We start from the raw sequence: 16,524 nt of genomic DNA, 5'->3' as shown, positions 1-16,524 counted from the left end.
TTTTTGGATGAAACCTCAGTAATTTGGGATGAAACCTCAATCTCGCCCTTGGCGGTGAATTCCCCATCCCAGGAATTTCCAGGTTCCCCGGAAATCTCGCGCTCACCACCATTTTATCCGCATGGAACGTCCTCTGGTAGCAGAGCTCTGACTGGGTGAGCACGATGCCTTCTCCGTGTCTCTGGTCATCCCACCACATCCCGATGTACCTCTCCCCTCTGGAATGCAAGGAAAAATAGCAAGGATGGATTCTCCCCGTTTTCCCAGCTCTCAATCCATCGGATTTCTCCTGCGCACAGCGTTTTTTTTCCTGACACGACACTCCAGCCTGGATGTCCCACCCAAATCGAGCTCCCGAAATCTTTTCCGAGGAATTTATGCTTTCCACCCATCCCGAATCTCCATGGTTTATCCCAAAAAACCCAAAGCTGTCCCGCACCTCCGATCCATCGTGCCTTTACCTCTCCTTGTCTTCCCAGACCCCGTATCCGTTCTTTTTGTCGTTTTCCCACTGCCCCGTGTATTTGAAGGGATGTTCTCTGGAGAAGTTCTCCAGGATCCCAAACCCGTGGCGCACGTTGTCCTTGAAGTAGCCCTTGTAGACCAGGTCACTCCCATACCTGCAGGAAAAGGGATGGAATTCCAGCCTGGGAATATTTGATTTGGTTTGATTTGATTTGATTTGATTTGATTTGGAATATTTCTAACTCCTGGAGTAGAAAACCAGGGAAGCAAGAAGATCAGGATCATCCATCTCGGAATATTCCGAATATTTGTCTGATGGCGCTGAATTCGATCCAGCTGTTGGGAGTGTGCACCACCCAAACCAGACATTCCAGAGCTTCCCAAATTATCCAAGGACTCGACACACAGGATTGGAATTGTTCTGGGAGAGGCCTTGACGTCTCACCAGCCTGGGCACAGGGAGCTCCGGTGAATCCCGGCTGGAAAACTGGTTCCATGGGAAGGAGGCCGGGCTTGGATCCAGCTCGTTGTGGAGGCCACCAGACCTTCCCTGGACTGGTCCCTCTGGGAACAGCAGCTCCAGGTTTAAATATGGAGCAGAACATCCAGGTTGGAGGACGGGCCAATCCCAGCTGGAATGTTGGGTCTTTCCCACTCGGCACGGAAAAAATCCGGGATAGGGATGAGCAGAAAGCAGGGGCAGCCCAGTGTCCCCAGTGGCCAAAGCATTTGGGGTGACCTCGGAAGAGAAAATTCCAGGGAAACTTCGGAGCCCCTGGCAGGGCCTGAAGGGGCTCCAGGAGAGCTGGAGAGGGACTGGGGACAAGGGATGGAGGGACAGGACACAGGGAATGGCTTTGAGCTGGAAAAAGGGAGATTTAGATGGGATTTTGGGAAGGAATTCCTGGCTGGGATGGAATTCCCAGAGAAGCTGTGGCTGTCACCATGTCCCACAGAGTGCGATTGGAACGGGATCATGCTGAACCTCCCGAACAATTCTGGAATTCTAAGTGCCCACGAAGCATTTCCAGACCAGGTTCCAAAGATTTCAGGGAATATTTCCATCTTTAAATCCCCGGAACCCCCCTTTTCCCTGGAATCCATCCTGGGTTTTACTTACTCACAGATTCCATAGCCCCGCATCCTGCCCTGGTACCAGTGGCACTTGTAGCAGTCGTAGCGATCCTCGGAACGCCGCGGGACCAGGCAGATCCCAAACCTGCCAGGGGCACATGGAAAGAACAGCATGGGAAAAAACAGCATTGAAAACTCCAGCATGGAAAAATCCAGAACGGGGTAAGCATGGAAAAGGTCAGCATGGAAAAACCCAGAATGGAAAAATTCAGAATGGAAAATATCTGCATGGAAAAATCCAGAATGGAAAAATCCAGAATGGAGTCAGCATGGAAAAAGCCAGAATGGAAATATCCAGCTTGGAAAAAGCCAGCATGGGAAAATCCAGCATGGAAAAGATGAGCATGGGAACAGGTCAGCATGGAAAAATCCAGAATGGAAATATCCAGCATGGAAAAATCCAGAATGGAAAAATCCAGCATGGAAAAGTCCAGAATGGGGTCAGCATGGAAAAATCCAGAATGGAAAAAAAAAACAGGATAGAAAATATCCAGAATGGAAAAGATCCAGAATGGAAAAATCTAGAATGGGAAACAGCGACTCTGTTCTAGCGGATGAAGTTTAAAAACCAATTGGAATTCTGTGGGATTGAGTTTTTTCCTATTCGAATTCCCCACTTAAGAGAGGTTTTGAAGGGATCTAAAAAAATAACTTTTAGGAATAAATTCCCACAGATTTTGGGGATCTGGGACCAGATCCCAGCTGGATGTGAATACCTGCATGGAAAAATCCAGCACGGAAAACAGCGACTCCGTGGGAGTGGATGAAGTTTAAAAATCAAGGATTGGCATTCCCAACATTCTGTGGTTGGCTCAACCCTACCCAGGACACTTTTCCCAGGTGCCACCAGACTTTTTCCAAAGGAAAACTCATCCCTTTGGAAGCTGCGCTCCCAGTTCCTCTTTGTTCCTTTTCCAGAGTTTCCCAGTGTTGGCTTTCCCCCTCTTTCCCCATTTAGGGTCTGAATTAAATGGTCTGGAATTCTCGATGCAAAATGTTTGGGATACTTTTATTTCCCCTTGGAAAAAAATGAGGAGTCCTAAATTCTTCCTTCCAACAAAACTGGGATAAATAACAGTTGAATTTCATGGAATGGTTTCTTAAAGCGTAAGGATTCATTTAAGTGAGGCTTTCAAGGGATCTAAAAACAACGTGACGACACTTCTGAGGCATAAATTCCCACAAATTCAGGGATTTGGGATCAGATTCCAGCCCATGGGGTCAGTCACTATCTCCAGGTTCCGACCTCGGGAAGGAATGATTCCAGCTGATTTTAAAAACAGGGAATATCCCATTTCCCAAGGCTTACCCGTGCTCCAGGCCATCCTGGAAATCCCCGACATGGTTGCGTCCGTCGGGCCACTTCAGCGTCCCCCTGGAATCCAAGGAATTCTCTCAGACAAGGGAGATCACAACATTCCCAGATGGAACATTCCTAAATATTTAGGCCAGCTCAGATGGAGCTTGGAATCCAGTGGAAGGTGCCCACGGTAAGGGGCTGGAATTGGATGTTTCCCTAAGTTCTTCCCATTCCCAGATTTGATGGCAAACATCCCAAAAATTCCTCAGAGGATGAAGCCACTAAAGGCAGCTCCAGGCCTCGGTTTTTGGCGGGAGGATTTAATCCCATTGTGTTTTCCTGCTCTGGGATGAGTGGGAAGAATCCATTCCATTCCCTAATCCCAAAAGTATTTTCTGGAGGTGCTGGCTCGTGCCTTTAGGAGCTGGCACGCGATCCAGAATTAATTACAGGGATGAATCCAACCAGAATTCCAGCCTGGCTCATCCCCGTGGGCACGGTGACACCACGGCCTGGAATGCCAGCGGCTCAGACACCGGGAAAACACAGAGGAACAGCAGTCCAAGGGATCGTGAATTCCATGTTTTGTGGGGGCCGGAAAAGGGATCCCAGGATGAAACAGTGGAGCCAGGAATGGTCAATGCTGGAGAAATTCCCTCCCTCCTTCCCTCCCCTCCCTACCCGTGTCCCACCCCACCCACAGCCGGGGACAGTTTAAATTCCGGCTTCATCCCGGACACTCGGATCCCTGCACATTCCCCAGACAAACACAACGGAATTCCAAAACCCTGGAATGCTTTGGGTGGGAAGGGCCTTTAGGAGCATCTCATCCCATGGGCAGGGACATCTCCCACTGTCCCAGGCTGCTCCAAGCTGGCCTTGGACACTTCCAGGGACTCAGGGACAGCTGTGGCTTCTCTGGGAATTCCATCCCAGCCCCTCCTCATTCCCACAGGGAAAATTCCTTCCCAAGGTTCTTTTCCAGCTGGAGAAAGAAAGGCAGAGCAGGGGGAAAGGAACCTGAAGCAGTGGGAATGTTCCCAGAAAAGCCAACGGGTACGAAAGGATCCCAAATCCAACACGTCCATGGAATAATCCCAATCCCAATATCAATCCCAATCCCAATCCCAATCCCAATCTATCTTTGACTGGAGGAGCTGTTCCAGTCCCATTTTCCATCGGGAGAAAACATGGAATGCTTTGGGTGGGAAGGGATTTAAGGATCATCCAATTCCATGGCCAAGGACACTTCCCACTGTCCCAAGGTGCTCCAAGCTGGCCTTGGGCACTTCCAGGGATCCAGGGGCAGCCACAAATTGCCAGGAATTCCACCCCAGCCCCTCCCAGCCAGGAATTCCTTCCCACACTGAGTTTAAATGGATCTTGAGCCTGGAATAAAAGCTGGGAATTAGGCTGAGGGAATGACAGCAGCCTGGAATGTCGGGGACTTGAGGAATTCTCAGCTCTCTTTGGAGCTGGAGGCCAAGGCTTTGGAATCCCTCTGGGATCCCTCAGGGAACATCGGAATATTTTTCCTCCGTGCTGACGCTGAGCTCGTCTGCTTTGCCTCAAAACCCCAGATGGGAAACTCAAAATCATGGAATCCTGGGATTTTTGGGATCTTAAAGAACATCCAGTTGCAACCCCGTGCCAGGGACACCTCCCACCATCCCAGGCTGCTCCAAACTGGCCTTGGGCATTCCAGGGATCCAGGAGCAGCAATTCCAACCCAGCCCCTCCCCACCCTCCCAGCCAGGAATTCCATCCCAATGTTTAATCCCAACCTCCTCTGGGTCAGTCCCACAGGAGATGGTGCAACACCAAAACCATGACGAGGCTGTTCGACTTTCGCCGAGGCTGTTGTTGTTCCAAACGCCTCCACGAGAGTGGCTCTTTTCCAGCCTTTCCAGAGGATTGCTCGGATGCGTGGGAAATTGCCATTTTTAAATTTAAATTTCATTGTCCTTTGGCTTTGTGGGGAGGAATGGGAACAGCTGGAGCTGGGCCAGGGTGGATTTTAGGGAAAAGTTCTTTCCCCATAGGACGTCGAGAATGGAATATTCCCCAGGGAATGGGCACATTCCCAAGGCTGCTCCAGGGTGGGATTTTTGGGATGTCTGTGCAGGGCTTGGAGTTGGACTCAATCCCTGTGAGCCCTTCCCACTCAGGATACTCCAGAATTCCATGGCTGCTCCAGGCACGAGGATGTTTCAGGCACATCTGAGTGGGAGTCTGGCCTTCCCCCACCCCAGGTCACCTGGAATTCCAGGAGAGCCAGTGGAAAATGCCGAAGCTTTTTTCCAAAGAGCCCAAATTCCCACTCCCACAGCTCTCCTCCCTCAGAAATCCCAGAGCAGCCACCAAGGCCAGGACGCTGCTCTGGAACCTTCCAGCAACAAAATCCCAGCAGAGGAATTCCAGGAGTGGGAAGGGAACTCAAATCCAAGGAATTGAACACGTGAAGTCCCTCCCTTAATTCCGCCACAAATTCCCTGAGGAGCCTCAGCCGAGTCACTCCACTGTAGGCAGGAGAGGTTTGGATTAATCCCAATTTAATTAATTCCAGCCCTAAGGCAGGAGAGGACAAAAACCAGGAGACGGTTTTACGGGATTGAAGGTGGGAATGATCCAAAGCTCTCCTGCCCTAAACATTCCTTTATCCTTTCCATGGAATATCCAGGATTCAGTTTTGGATTTGGGATTGGAACTGGATTCAAATCCCTTCCAAACCTTTTCTGTTCTGGATTCTTTCACTATTTTAAGGCTCTCTCAAACCAAGTCTGTCTCCATCCCTTTTTGCTTCCAGAGCAAACTGTGACAAACTCACGGAAAAAAAAAAAAAATTCCAAATGTTCTGGAGGCTGAGGAGCTTGGTCATATTCCACGTTTCTTCCCCCCCCCCCAAAAAAAAAAAAAAATCAGACTCTTTATCTCATTCCAAAAAAATTCTGGTTGGGATCTTTGACTTACAGACATTCCCTCACTTAAACTCGGATTTACTAAACAGTTCCCATGCTCCCATTTGAGCTCCTGCTGTATTTCAGCTTTTCCTAATTCCTGGAACAAAAGTTTGGATGTTTCAAGTTTGGATAAAGTCCCAAGAGGTTTTGATAGCAGAGAATGAAACCGTTCTCCCCACAAGGATTTCAGTGGGGATTTTCCTCCTCACGAGGGTGAGGTTTTCACACCCCAAGGCTGAGATCTTGATTTGAGTCCAAGCCTAAACCCTAAACAGAGGCTCAAGGGTGATCGACACCACATTTTTGGGGCAGGCTTTTAGGATTTAATCTTTAAACCACGGATGAGACATCCACCATAAATCCCAAGTTTTAGGACTCAGGCTTTGGTAAACCAAGGCCAGAATTCCCTCTGGGAATGAGTAAGGCGAGAATCAGAGCGCCAGAGCGTGGATTCACATCCACAACCTCATGGAGAGTCAAATTCTGGAATTTGCTCCTCCCTGGAAGTGCCCAGAAAAGGAGCAGATGTGGCTGAGTGACCTTGGAGATCTTCCCCAGCCTTCATGGAAACACCAACCCAGCCCTTCCAACCTCATTCCCACTTGGAAAAGTGGCCCAGAAGACACTTCCAACCTTTTTCCCATCTGGAAAAGTGGCCCAGAAGGTCATGGGGCCTGCCCTAGAACCACTCGTTCATGATGTGGTTGAGTGACCTGGAGAATTTGGGGTTGACCTTGGAGATATTTCCCAACTTTATGGAAAAACCAACCCAGCACTTCCAACCTTATTCCCACTTGGAGAAGGGATTCAGAAGACCCTTCCAACCTTAATCCTGTTTGGATAAGGAACCCTGGAGGACATGGGGCTTCCCCCAGAGCCACTCGTTCATTATGTAGTTGAGTGACCTGGAGAAGTTGGGGTTGACCTTGGAGATCTTTCCCAACCTGATCTTTCCTTCATGGAAATGCCAAGCCAGCACTTCCAACCTTATTCCCACTCAGAAAGGGATCCAAAAGGCACTTCCAACCTTATTCCCACCTGGAAAAGTGGCCCAGGAGGCCATGGGGCTTGCCCCAGAGCCACTCGTTCATGACGTGGTTGAGTGACCTGGAGAATTTTGGACCTTGAAGATCTTTCTCCACCTTCATGGAAACACCAACCCAGCGTTTCCAACCTTATTCCCACCAGGAAAAGGGGCCCAGAAGGTTCCTTACTTGCCATGGGGCTTCTCCCAGAGCCACTCTCCCTCCCAGGTGGCCCCAAAGCCTGCCCAGAAAAGGAGCAGCCCCTTCCATGAGTGACCTGGAGATGTGGGGGCTGATCTTGGAGATCTTTCCCAACTTCCATGGAAATTCCAAGCCAGCACTTCCAACCTTATTCCCACCTGGAAAAGTGGCCCAGAAGGCCATGGGGCTTCCCTCAGAGCCACTCGTTCATGACGTGGTTGAGTGACCTGGAGAATTTTGGGTTGACCTTGGAGATCTTCCCCAACTTTCATGGAAACGCCAACCCAGCACTTCCAACCTCATTCCCACCAGGAAAAGTGGCCCCAAAGGTTCCTTACTTGCCATGGGGCTTCCCCCAGAGCCACTCCCCCTCGTAGGTGGCCCCTCGGAGCCGTCCCTCGGTGCGGAAGACGTAGGTGAAGAAGCGCTGGGGCGGGGCCTCGCTGCCTTCCCCGCTCCGGCCCCAGAGCGGAAAATCCCGCTTCCCGTTCAGCGCCTGGCGCACGGCCTGCTCCAGCTTCCACCTCCACACGGCCTGCGGGCACGGAAAACAGGGAATCAGCCCAGATCCCAGGAAAAACAAGCGGACACAAGTCCGGGAAAAACAAGCGGACACAAGTCCAGGAAAGCGGTGAGGAATCGGTGGGTTCCCATCCGTGGCTTCCACTCTCCTGGAAGTCCGATGTTGCACCGAAGTACAACAGATGTGAGGGAGGAATTTCTGCTTGGAAGTTAAAAGTGCAGGGAAAATTTGTGCTTGGATATGAAATAAAAGAAGAAATCGAAATTTCAAGTTGATTTGCAAAAGAGAAACTTCAGGAAAAGCTGGAAGAAAGCGATGGGTTCCAACCGACATTCCTCACCCGCCATCCGCTCTGAGCCACCTCTGGCCAGGTTTTTCCCGGAAAAGGAGCCAAAAAATCCAGGACCTTTTTGGAGAAGGAGCCAAAAAATCCCAAGCCAACCCCAGCCTGGATTATTATCCTGCTTTAAATGATGAAGAGACGGGAAAATCCCAACAGCTGACCTTCGTCTGGGGGTCCTTGGCAGAGAGGACGAACGTCTCTTCCGGGGTTGTGATGCGCAGGTTGTACCTGGGAGGGAAAAAAAAAAAAAAAGGATGGAAAACACAATTCCCAATCCATCAGCTCTTCCCATTCCCCTCCTGGTGCTTTCCCTGGTGTTTCTTCTGGAGAGATCTCAAGTTTGCCAGGGCTGGATTGAATAATTTCGGGATTCGTTGGGTAATGAACGGGATGAGAGGGAATTGAGGCCTCAAGTTGTGCCAGGGGAGGGTGAGGTTGGACATCAGCAGGAACTTTTTCATGGATAAACGTGCTCAGGTATTGGAATTGCCCACAGAGGTTTGGAGTCTCCATCTCTGGAGGTGTCCAAGGAATTCTGAGCTGGGAACAAGGTGAGGATGGGACACAGGTTGGATTTGGTGATCCCAGAGAATTCTTCCAACCTCAGAAATTCTGGGATTTCAATGTGGCAGTGAATTCCAAGCTGCTGAGATCCCATTATCCAGATCCCAATCCCACTGCTCCGAAAGAAGATGGGACAAAGCTCTGGATCCTTTTCCCATCAACCTGAACATTTTTATTCCTTTTTTTTTTCTTTTTTTTTTTCTAACTCCCAGTGGGAATTTCTCACTCACGATCCCAGAGCAGATTTCTCTCCACAGTTTTCATCCACCCACACCAGCTTGAGATCAAAACTCTGGAAGCTGTTTCCCTGGGAAAAAAAAAAAAAAAAGGGAAAAGGTGGTCCTGTTATTGCTGGAAACATCCATGGAATGGCAGAGCTGGACTGGCAGCACAAATTCCCCGTTTTTTGTCCACCCATCCCACACTGGAGATGGAAAAACCACAGGAAAAGGAGGGAAGTTCTTGTTTGAACACTCCTAAAGCTCTTCCAAAATTCCATGGCCACATCCAGGAGTAAAACCTTCCCACGTGACCCTGTTCTCCACAGGAATTCCTTCCCTATCCCATGGCATCATTCCAGCCGATATTCCCAGAGATTTGTGGCTGTCCCATCCATGGAATTATCCAAGGAAATGTTGGGCAGGGAACCACGGAATGGGGTGGGAATGGATCATCTTTAAACTGCATTTTCATCCAACCCAATCCGGGATTTATTTATGATTTGGACTCCAGGTGGCACCACCAAAAATATCCCAGAAATCCCAAATTTAAGGAGTCAATTTTGGGATGGGCAGCACACAGGCAGAACAAACTCCGACAGCTGGAATAAAAGGAAAAATGGATTTTCCCGTCTCCTTTCCCTGCCTCACATCCAGGTGCTCACATGGAGTTTTCCAAGGAATTCTCCGGTGTTTTCCAAGGAATTCCCTGTCGTTTGCCCAGATTTGGGAGAAGAAAGAAGGGATATCAAGATTCCCAATCCAGTTGGAATTCCCAAACCACAAAGCCCAGCAGCAGCAGGTGAGACACACATGGGAATCATGGATTGAACATGGAGGTAATTCCATGGATTTGGTGATCCCGTGTTCCCATCCCAGCACGAGGCCGTGATCCAGTTCATCCAAAACAGGGCACACCAACCACATTCCATGGGAGAGGTCGCTCTTCCCAGATTTTTTTAGGGAATTCTCATCAGCAAGATGAGAATTCCACGGAGTCCAGGTGGAGCAGGGAATCTCCACCCCATTCCCAAGGCTGGATCCTGATTATTCCCAAGGCAGTTCAGCTGGAGCGATCCAAGCTGGAATTCCCTCATGGGAACACATCCCCAAAATTCCCAAAACGCCCAAAATAACCCCAAAACCACCTCCAACATCTGCAGCCATTCCACAAACACGGGAAATCCTGTTTATCCCAATAAAATCCTGATTTTCCCAATAAAATCCTGTTTATCCCAGTAAAATCCCGTTTATCCCAATCAAATCCCATCTATCCCAGTAAAATCTCATTTATTCCAATCAAATCTAGTTTATCCAAATCAAATCCCATTTATCCCAATAAAATCCCATATATTCCAGTAAAATCCCATATATCCCAATCAAATCCCATTTATCCCATTAAAATCATATTTATCCCAATAAAGTCCCGTTTATCCCAATCAAATCCCATTTATCCCAATCAAATCCTGTTAACCCAATCAAATCCCAAATATCCCAACGTGTGGGAGCTCATGGAATCTCCTCATTCCCTTGGAATATCTAAGGGCCACAATCCCCTGCGGAAAAGGGTTTAGCTCACTCAAAAGGTGCCCGTGGAGGTTGGATTATCCACAATTCCCGGGAAAATATTTGTGGATCTCCTCTACTCCTTCCCAGATTTTCCATTATTTTCCACACATGGATGGATCCGACACAAAGTTTTCCCAACTCTTCCCAACGAGCCAAACTCGGTCGTACTTTCAACATCAAAAAAATGGGAATTTTGGAAATTCCCGTCATTCCTGTGATTCCACTGGAATTTCGGCACCGTTTTCCCGCGTTGCCTCCTTGGCTGACCTGGATGAGCACCAGGACGTCGTCGAAGAGCAGGAGCCGCTCGGAGCGGGCGCTGCCGGAGGCGATGGGAACGTTCCTGCTGTCCTCCAGGAGCCTCCTCTCGGGGACACACAGCACGTCCTGGGAAAAGGCGGGAGTGGGAGAGGACGCGGAATTCCGGGCAGGAATTCCTGCAGGGATCAGCTGACACTTGGGACAGCAACTCAGCGTTAAAATCCCAGGGAGCTTCTCCAACTCTTCCACCCAGATCTGCTCTACGGAATTCCAGCCTCAAATTCCCCATCCAGAGTGAATTCCCAACCCATATGAAATTCCCAATCCATATCAAATTCCTGATCCATATCAAATTCCCAATCCATATAAGATTCCAGATTCATATAAAATTCCCAACCCATATCAAATTTCCCATCCATATCAAATTCCTGACCCATATCAAATTCCCCATCCATATCAAATTCCTGATCCATATCAAATTCCCTATCCATATCAAATTTCCCATCCATATCAAATTCCTGATCCATATCAAATTCTCAATCCATCTCAAACTCCCAATCATCTTCAAATTCCTGACTCATGTCAAACTCCTCATCCTCATCAAATTCACAATCCATACCAAATTCCCAATCCTACCAAATTCCCCATCCATATCAATCTCTTCATCTTTAGAAAATTCCCCATCCATACCAAATTCCCAACCCACTTCGAAATTCCAGATCCATCCCAAATTCCCTCTGGACTCACAGTGAATTTGTAGCCCAAGGATTTCCAGAGCTCCTTGGTGAAGTTGGCTTCATCCAGGACCTGGCCGATGAAAGATTCCAACTTCCCGAATTCCCGCATGACGGCGGCCACCACGTCCCGCTCACATTCCTGGGAAAAGGGAAAAGCTTCAGGAACGTTTCACAGCTGGGACCAGAGAGATCCAGGCTGGAATTTTGGGAATATTTGGCAAAGGATATCCAGTTTGGATTTTTGGGAATATTTAGGAAAGGAGACCCAGGTGATATTTTTGGGAATATTAACAAAGGACATCTAGGTTGGATTTTTGGGAATATTTATCTTTGCCCAGGTTAGGTTTTTGGGAATATTTCTCAACATCCAGGCTGGATTTTTGGGAATATTCAGGAACGTGTTCATTCTGGAACAAAGGAATTCCAGGCTGGATTTTAGTGAATATTTAACAAAGGAGATCCAGGTTGGATTTTTGGGAATATTTAGGAAAGGAGACCCAGGTGATATTTTTGGGAATATTAACAAAGGAGATCTAGCTTGGATTTTCGGAAATATTCAGCAACAACCCTGGATCAAAGGAGTTCCAGACTGGATTTTTAGGAAATATTTCTCAATGTCCAGGTTGGATTTTTGGGAATATTTAGCAGAGGAGATCCAGGCTGGATTTTAGGGAATACTTATCCTTGTCCAGGTTAGATTTTTGGGAATATTTAGCAATGTGTCTATTCTGGAACAAAGGAGTTCCAGGTTGGATTTCAGGGAATATTTCTCAATATCCAGGATGGATTTTAGGGAACATTTCTCCCAAGCAAACTGACATTCCAGAGGAATTCCCACCTGGTGGAGCTGCCCCTGGAGCTGGCCCAGGAGCTGCAGGCAGCTCTGGATGTGATCCTGGAATGGTTTGTGCAGCGCCGCGTGCAGGGCCAGAGCCAGGGAATTGTCCGAGCTGAAATCCCGCAGGAATTCCTTCAGCAGCGCCTTGTGGAGCTTCCAGGCCTGGCTGGAAAATCAGGAATGATGAGAAAAGAGTCGTTAATTATCCTGGAACTCCCATTGATTACAAAGGGGTCGCTAATTATCCTGAAATTCCCATTAATTAGAAAATAGTCGTTAATTATTCCAGAATTCCCATTGATTAGAAAAGAGTCGTTAATTATCCCGGAATTCCCGTTAATTAGAAAAGAGTCATTAATTATCCCAGAATTCCCATTGATTACAAAAGAATCGTTAATTATCTCGGAATTCTGCTCTGATTTCCAAACTTTCCGCGGACGAGGAGGGAAAAAGGCGGAGAATTCCTTGATAAAAAAGGCGGGAATGCACCGCTTGGACATTCACCGCTCCCGTAAAAAATCTGGGATTTTTTATCAGCTCCTCCCCTAAATCCTAAATCCCAAACGTCCCATTCCAGAAGAATCTCGGAAAAACAAAAAATCCAATCCTGGAATTGTCCAAGGTTGGACGGGACCAAACCAGGGATTTTACGGAACGAGATTTTTGGAGGATTTTTTCCAAAGCATTCCGGAATTCTGGAATTTTGCGGTGCTCAGAGCCACCTGATGTCCCCATATCCCAAAAAATTCCCAAGAATTTCCCACCCGCTGACCTCCTGCTCTCGGCGGCGTGCTCAAAGCCCTGGACCACGACAAAGTTGGCGAAGGTGACGAAATACCTGGAAAAAATTCCAAGGATCCACGGGAGGAGGTGGAGAGGGAAATTTGGGATGAGTTTTATGGATCCCAAATTGTTCGGAATTTCCCAGAAATCCCACAAATCACAGCTGGAAAAACGCAGGCCTGGATTTTTCATGGATCGGGATCAAAATTGCACAGGATCTTGGAATTCTGTCTGAATTCCAGGATTTTTTTGGCAGATTTGCAAAAGGTGAAAGTGGTGATAAAAGCAGGATCCATTTCCGTTGGGTTTTACGGAATGGGGTTTTATGGGATGGGAATTTTATGGGATGGAATTTATGGGATGGGATTTTATGGGATCGAGTTTTATGGGATGGAGTTCTATGGGATGGGATTTTATGGGATGGGATTTTATGGGATGGAGTTCCTGCCTGCAGGTTCAGACCTGCTCATTGACGGACTCCTCACAACAGAATTCCCACCAGAATTGGGAAAATTTGGGAATTCTGGGATGCAAACAATGGAGCTTCACCCTCCAGCTCTGAGCTCATTTTGTTTTTCCAGGTAAAACTTGGAATTTCCCTTTCCCATTTCATATTTTCCAGGGTTTTCTTGCAAAACCTGCATTTTCCTGGACCAAAAATTCCCAGCAAATCCGACATTTTCTCACAGTAAATTTTCCCAGCAAATCCCACAATTTCCCATTCAAATCCCACATTAAACCCGAGGTTCAATTAAAAAAGAAATGGGAATAAAACCTCAGGATTCCAAACTGGGAAAATCAAACTGGGAAATCCAAACTGGAAAATCAAACTGGGAAATCCAAACTGGAAAAACCCAAAATGGAAATCCCAAAATGGAAAATCCCAGCTGGAAAAGCTTTGGCCACTTTTATGGAGAAGAAAAAAAAAAATCGAAGATTTTTATGGAATTACAGATTTTTTACAGAATTGAAGACTTTTATGGAATTGAAAATTTTTATGGAATGATTTTTATGGAATCAAAGACTTCAATGAAATTAATGATTTTTATAGAATTGAAGATATTTTTATGGAATTACAGATTTTTATGGAATTAACAATTTTTTACAGAATTGAAAATTTTTATGGAATTAACGATTTGTACGGAATTAAAGATTTTTATGAAATTGAAGATTTTTTTATGGAATTAAAGATTTTTTTATGGAATTTCAACCCCCCCATAAACATTTACCCCCAATGCAATCTGAGATCCCAACCCAAACCACAAAACAATCACCAAACCACATCCAAACCATTTTTCCATGGATATTTTCCCCCCGTGACCTCTCATCCCTGTTTTTCCCGATATTCCCGTTTTTCCATCTGGGATCATCCCGACGGGATCAACGCAATCCCGAATATTCCGGCACTCACTGGATGTAAAGGCTCAGGAAAAAATCTCCCTTCCATAGGATGTAAAAATCCTGGATCCAACCAGAATCAGAGCTGGATTTTTTCCCCCTCAGGATCCGGGAATTCTCCTCCGTGAAATTCCAGAGGGTTTGGAAGCGATCGTTGAGGAGCACCAGGAGTTGGAAATTCTCTTTTTCCTTGGGATCGTGGGGTTCTGGGAAAGAAAAATTGGGGGGGGGGAGAAAAAAACCAAAACCTGGGAAAATGGGAATCCCCAAAAAAATATCGTGGAATGTGTTGTTCGTGTCTGAGAAATTTCCAAAAGGGAAAATTCTGGCAATTTTTAAAAGCTGCGGTGGAGTTGTTTGGGAAGGAGGGAATTAAAAATTTGGGGAAAGCAGGGAGGGAAAAAAAATGGGGAAATGGAGGAAAAAACAAAAAGGGAAATTCCAGGGATTTTGGCATGAACAAATAATTTGGGAAAATAGAAAGGAAAAGAATGGGAAAATGGATCAGGAAAAAAGGGAAATTCCATTAATTTGGGCAGGAATAAATAATTTGGGAAAATACGGAAGAAAAAAATGGGGAAAATGGATCAGGGAAAAAGGGAAATTACATGGAATTTTCTAAGTCCAAGTAGCTGTTTCCCCTGGAATGGGATAAATCAAATTACCTGGGAAAACAGAAAAAAAAAATAGCAAAATGGATCAGAAAAAAAGGAAATTCCAGGAATTTCAGAGTCCATGGAGCTGTTTTGGCTGGAATAAATATTTTGGGGAAATCGAGAGAGAAAAAATGGGAAAATGGATCAGAAAAAGGAGAAATTCCAGGAATTTTGGAGTTCAGGGAGCTGGTTTTGCTGGAATTTCCTTGGATTTGGAATTTCCCTGGATGTGGAACTTCCCTGGATCTGGAATTTCCTTGAATTTGGAATTCCCCTGGATCTGGAATTCCCCTGGATTTGGAATTCCCCTGGAATTTCCAACCCATTCCCACAAATTCTCCCTGCTGGGATGAGCCTGGAATGGGAGCGGGATCCAATTTTTTGGTGTTTTTGGGATGAATTTTCCATTTCCATGCTGGAAACGTTGGATTGGGAATGCTGATCCCAGTAAAAACACGGATTCATCCCTAAAAATTCCAGAACACAGCTCTACTTCCTAAAATACAGGAAAAATATTCCTACAAAACATTTCCTCCAAGGAAACTCTTCCCAGCAGGAATTCCAGCTGGAAATCCCTTCTTCGATTGACTCCAGGTGGGAATTCCAGAGAAAAATTCCCAGGATTTACCTGCCTGGAGCAGAGGTTTGAGGATGAGGGCGTCAATCCGGGCCAGGCAGGAGGAGAAATTTTCCTCCACTTGGAGCAGAGATCCCAAAATTCCAGTTGTGGACATGGCCTGGAAAACACGGAATGAGTCAAATTCCTGGGGGAAAAAAGGAATTAATCAAATTCCTGGGGGGAAGAAAAGAAAAAAACAGGAATGAATTAAATCCGTGGGAAAAAAAAACAGGAATGAGTCAAATTCCTGGGAAAAAAAACAGGAATTAATCAAATCCCTCAGAATCCTAATTAATTCCAGAGGGAAACTGATCCCAGAATTCCAAAGGGTAAAGGAGAAATCTCTTCCCACTGCTCTCATTCCCATCCTGATCATTACCAAATTCCCAATGATCTCAGGGCCGAAAACGTCTGGAAAAGTCTGGAATTCTTCATAATCCTAATTAATTCCAGAGGGAATTAAATCCCAGAATTCCAAAGGAAAAAGGAGAAATCTCTTCCCACCACTCTCATTCCCATCCCTCTCACTGGAATTTGGGCTCAGCTGCACTTCCCAGCATTCCAATCCCAAAAATCCCCTTTTGGGGTCACCCCTTTCCCAGCAGTTCCAGGGGTACGGAAAGTTCTGGAATTTTCTCCGGAAAAACGGCGAGCAGGAAACGAGCTCAGAGCTTGGGAAAACGCCGGGAATGGAAAATTCCATGGGAAGAATCAACTGAGAGCACGGGAAATGGGAAAACCACAAAATTCCAAAATTCCCACAGCGTTGCGAAGCAAAATTGGGAATTCAAGGAATAGGGAGGGAATCAGGGAGAAGTGGAACCACTTCCGGCAGGAGAAAAATCGGGAATATGAGGAAAAGTTTGCTCCAATCCGACCTTGGATATTTCCAGGGATGAGGCAGCTACGGAATTCTCCGGGAATTCCATC

At 46.7% G+C, this 16,524-nt stretch overlaps 1 protein-coding gene across 1 annotated transcript in view; it reads right to left on the bottom strand.

Annotated features, from left to right (window-relative positions):
• The window catches only part of ALS2CL (ALS2 C-terminal like), a 32,026-nt gene extending 15,915 nt beyond the window's left edge, over nucleotides 1-16,111 (bottom strand). Inside the window, exons 1-13 of the mRNA XM_062505731.1 lie at nucleotides 15,604-16,111; nucleotides 14,333-14,525; nucleotides 12,911-12,976; nucleotides 12,139-12,304; nucleotides 11,311-11,439; nucleotides 10,570-10,689; nucleotides 8,746-8,822; nucleotides 8,113-8,179; nucleotides 7,424-7,620; nucleotides 2,909-2,974; nucleotides 1,586-1,684; nucleotides 462-620; nucleotides 107-218 (exon numbers count right to left, since the gene is read on the bottom strand). Of these exons, the coding sequence (XP_062361715.1) occupies nucleotides 107-218; nucleotides 462-620; nucleotides 1,586-1,684; nucleotides 2,909-2,974; nucleotides 7,424-7,620; nucleotides 8,113-8,179; nucleotides 8,746-8,822; nucleotides 10,570-10,689; nucleotides 11,311-11,439; nucleotides 12,139-12,304; nucleotides 12,911-12,976; nucleotides 14,333-14,525; nucleotides 15,604-15,709 (1,557 nt within the window). The 5' untranslated portion in view covers nucleotides 15,710-16,111. The remainder of the gene's footprint in view (nucleotides 1-106; nucleotides 219-461; nucleotides 621-1,585; nucleotides 1,685-2,908; nucleotides 2,975-7,423; nucleotides 7,621-8,112; nucleotides 8,180-8,745; nucleotides 8,823-10,569; nucleotides 10,690-11,310; nucleotides 11,440-12,138; nucleotides 12,305-12,910; nucleotides 12,977-14,332; nucleotides 14,526-15,603) is intronic.
• Between the last annotated feature and the right edge of the window lie 413 nt (nucleotides 16,112-16,524).

Source organism: Cinclus cinclus, chromosome 1 (genome assembly GCF_963662255.1).
Source record: "Cinclus cinclus chromosome 1, bCinCin1.1, whole genome shotgun sequence".
Classification (NCBI taxonomy): domain Eukaryota; kingdom Metazoa; phylum Chordata; class Aves; order Passeriformes; family Cinclidae; genus Cinclus; species Cinclus cinclus.
The sequence above is the reverse complement of the archived record's forward strand: the minus strand, read 5'-3'. Positions and strand labels throughout refer to the sequence as shown.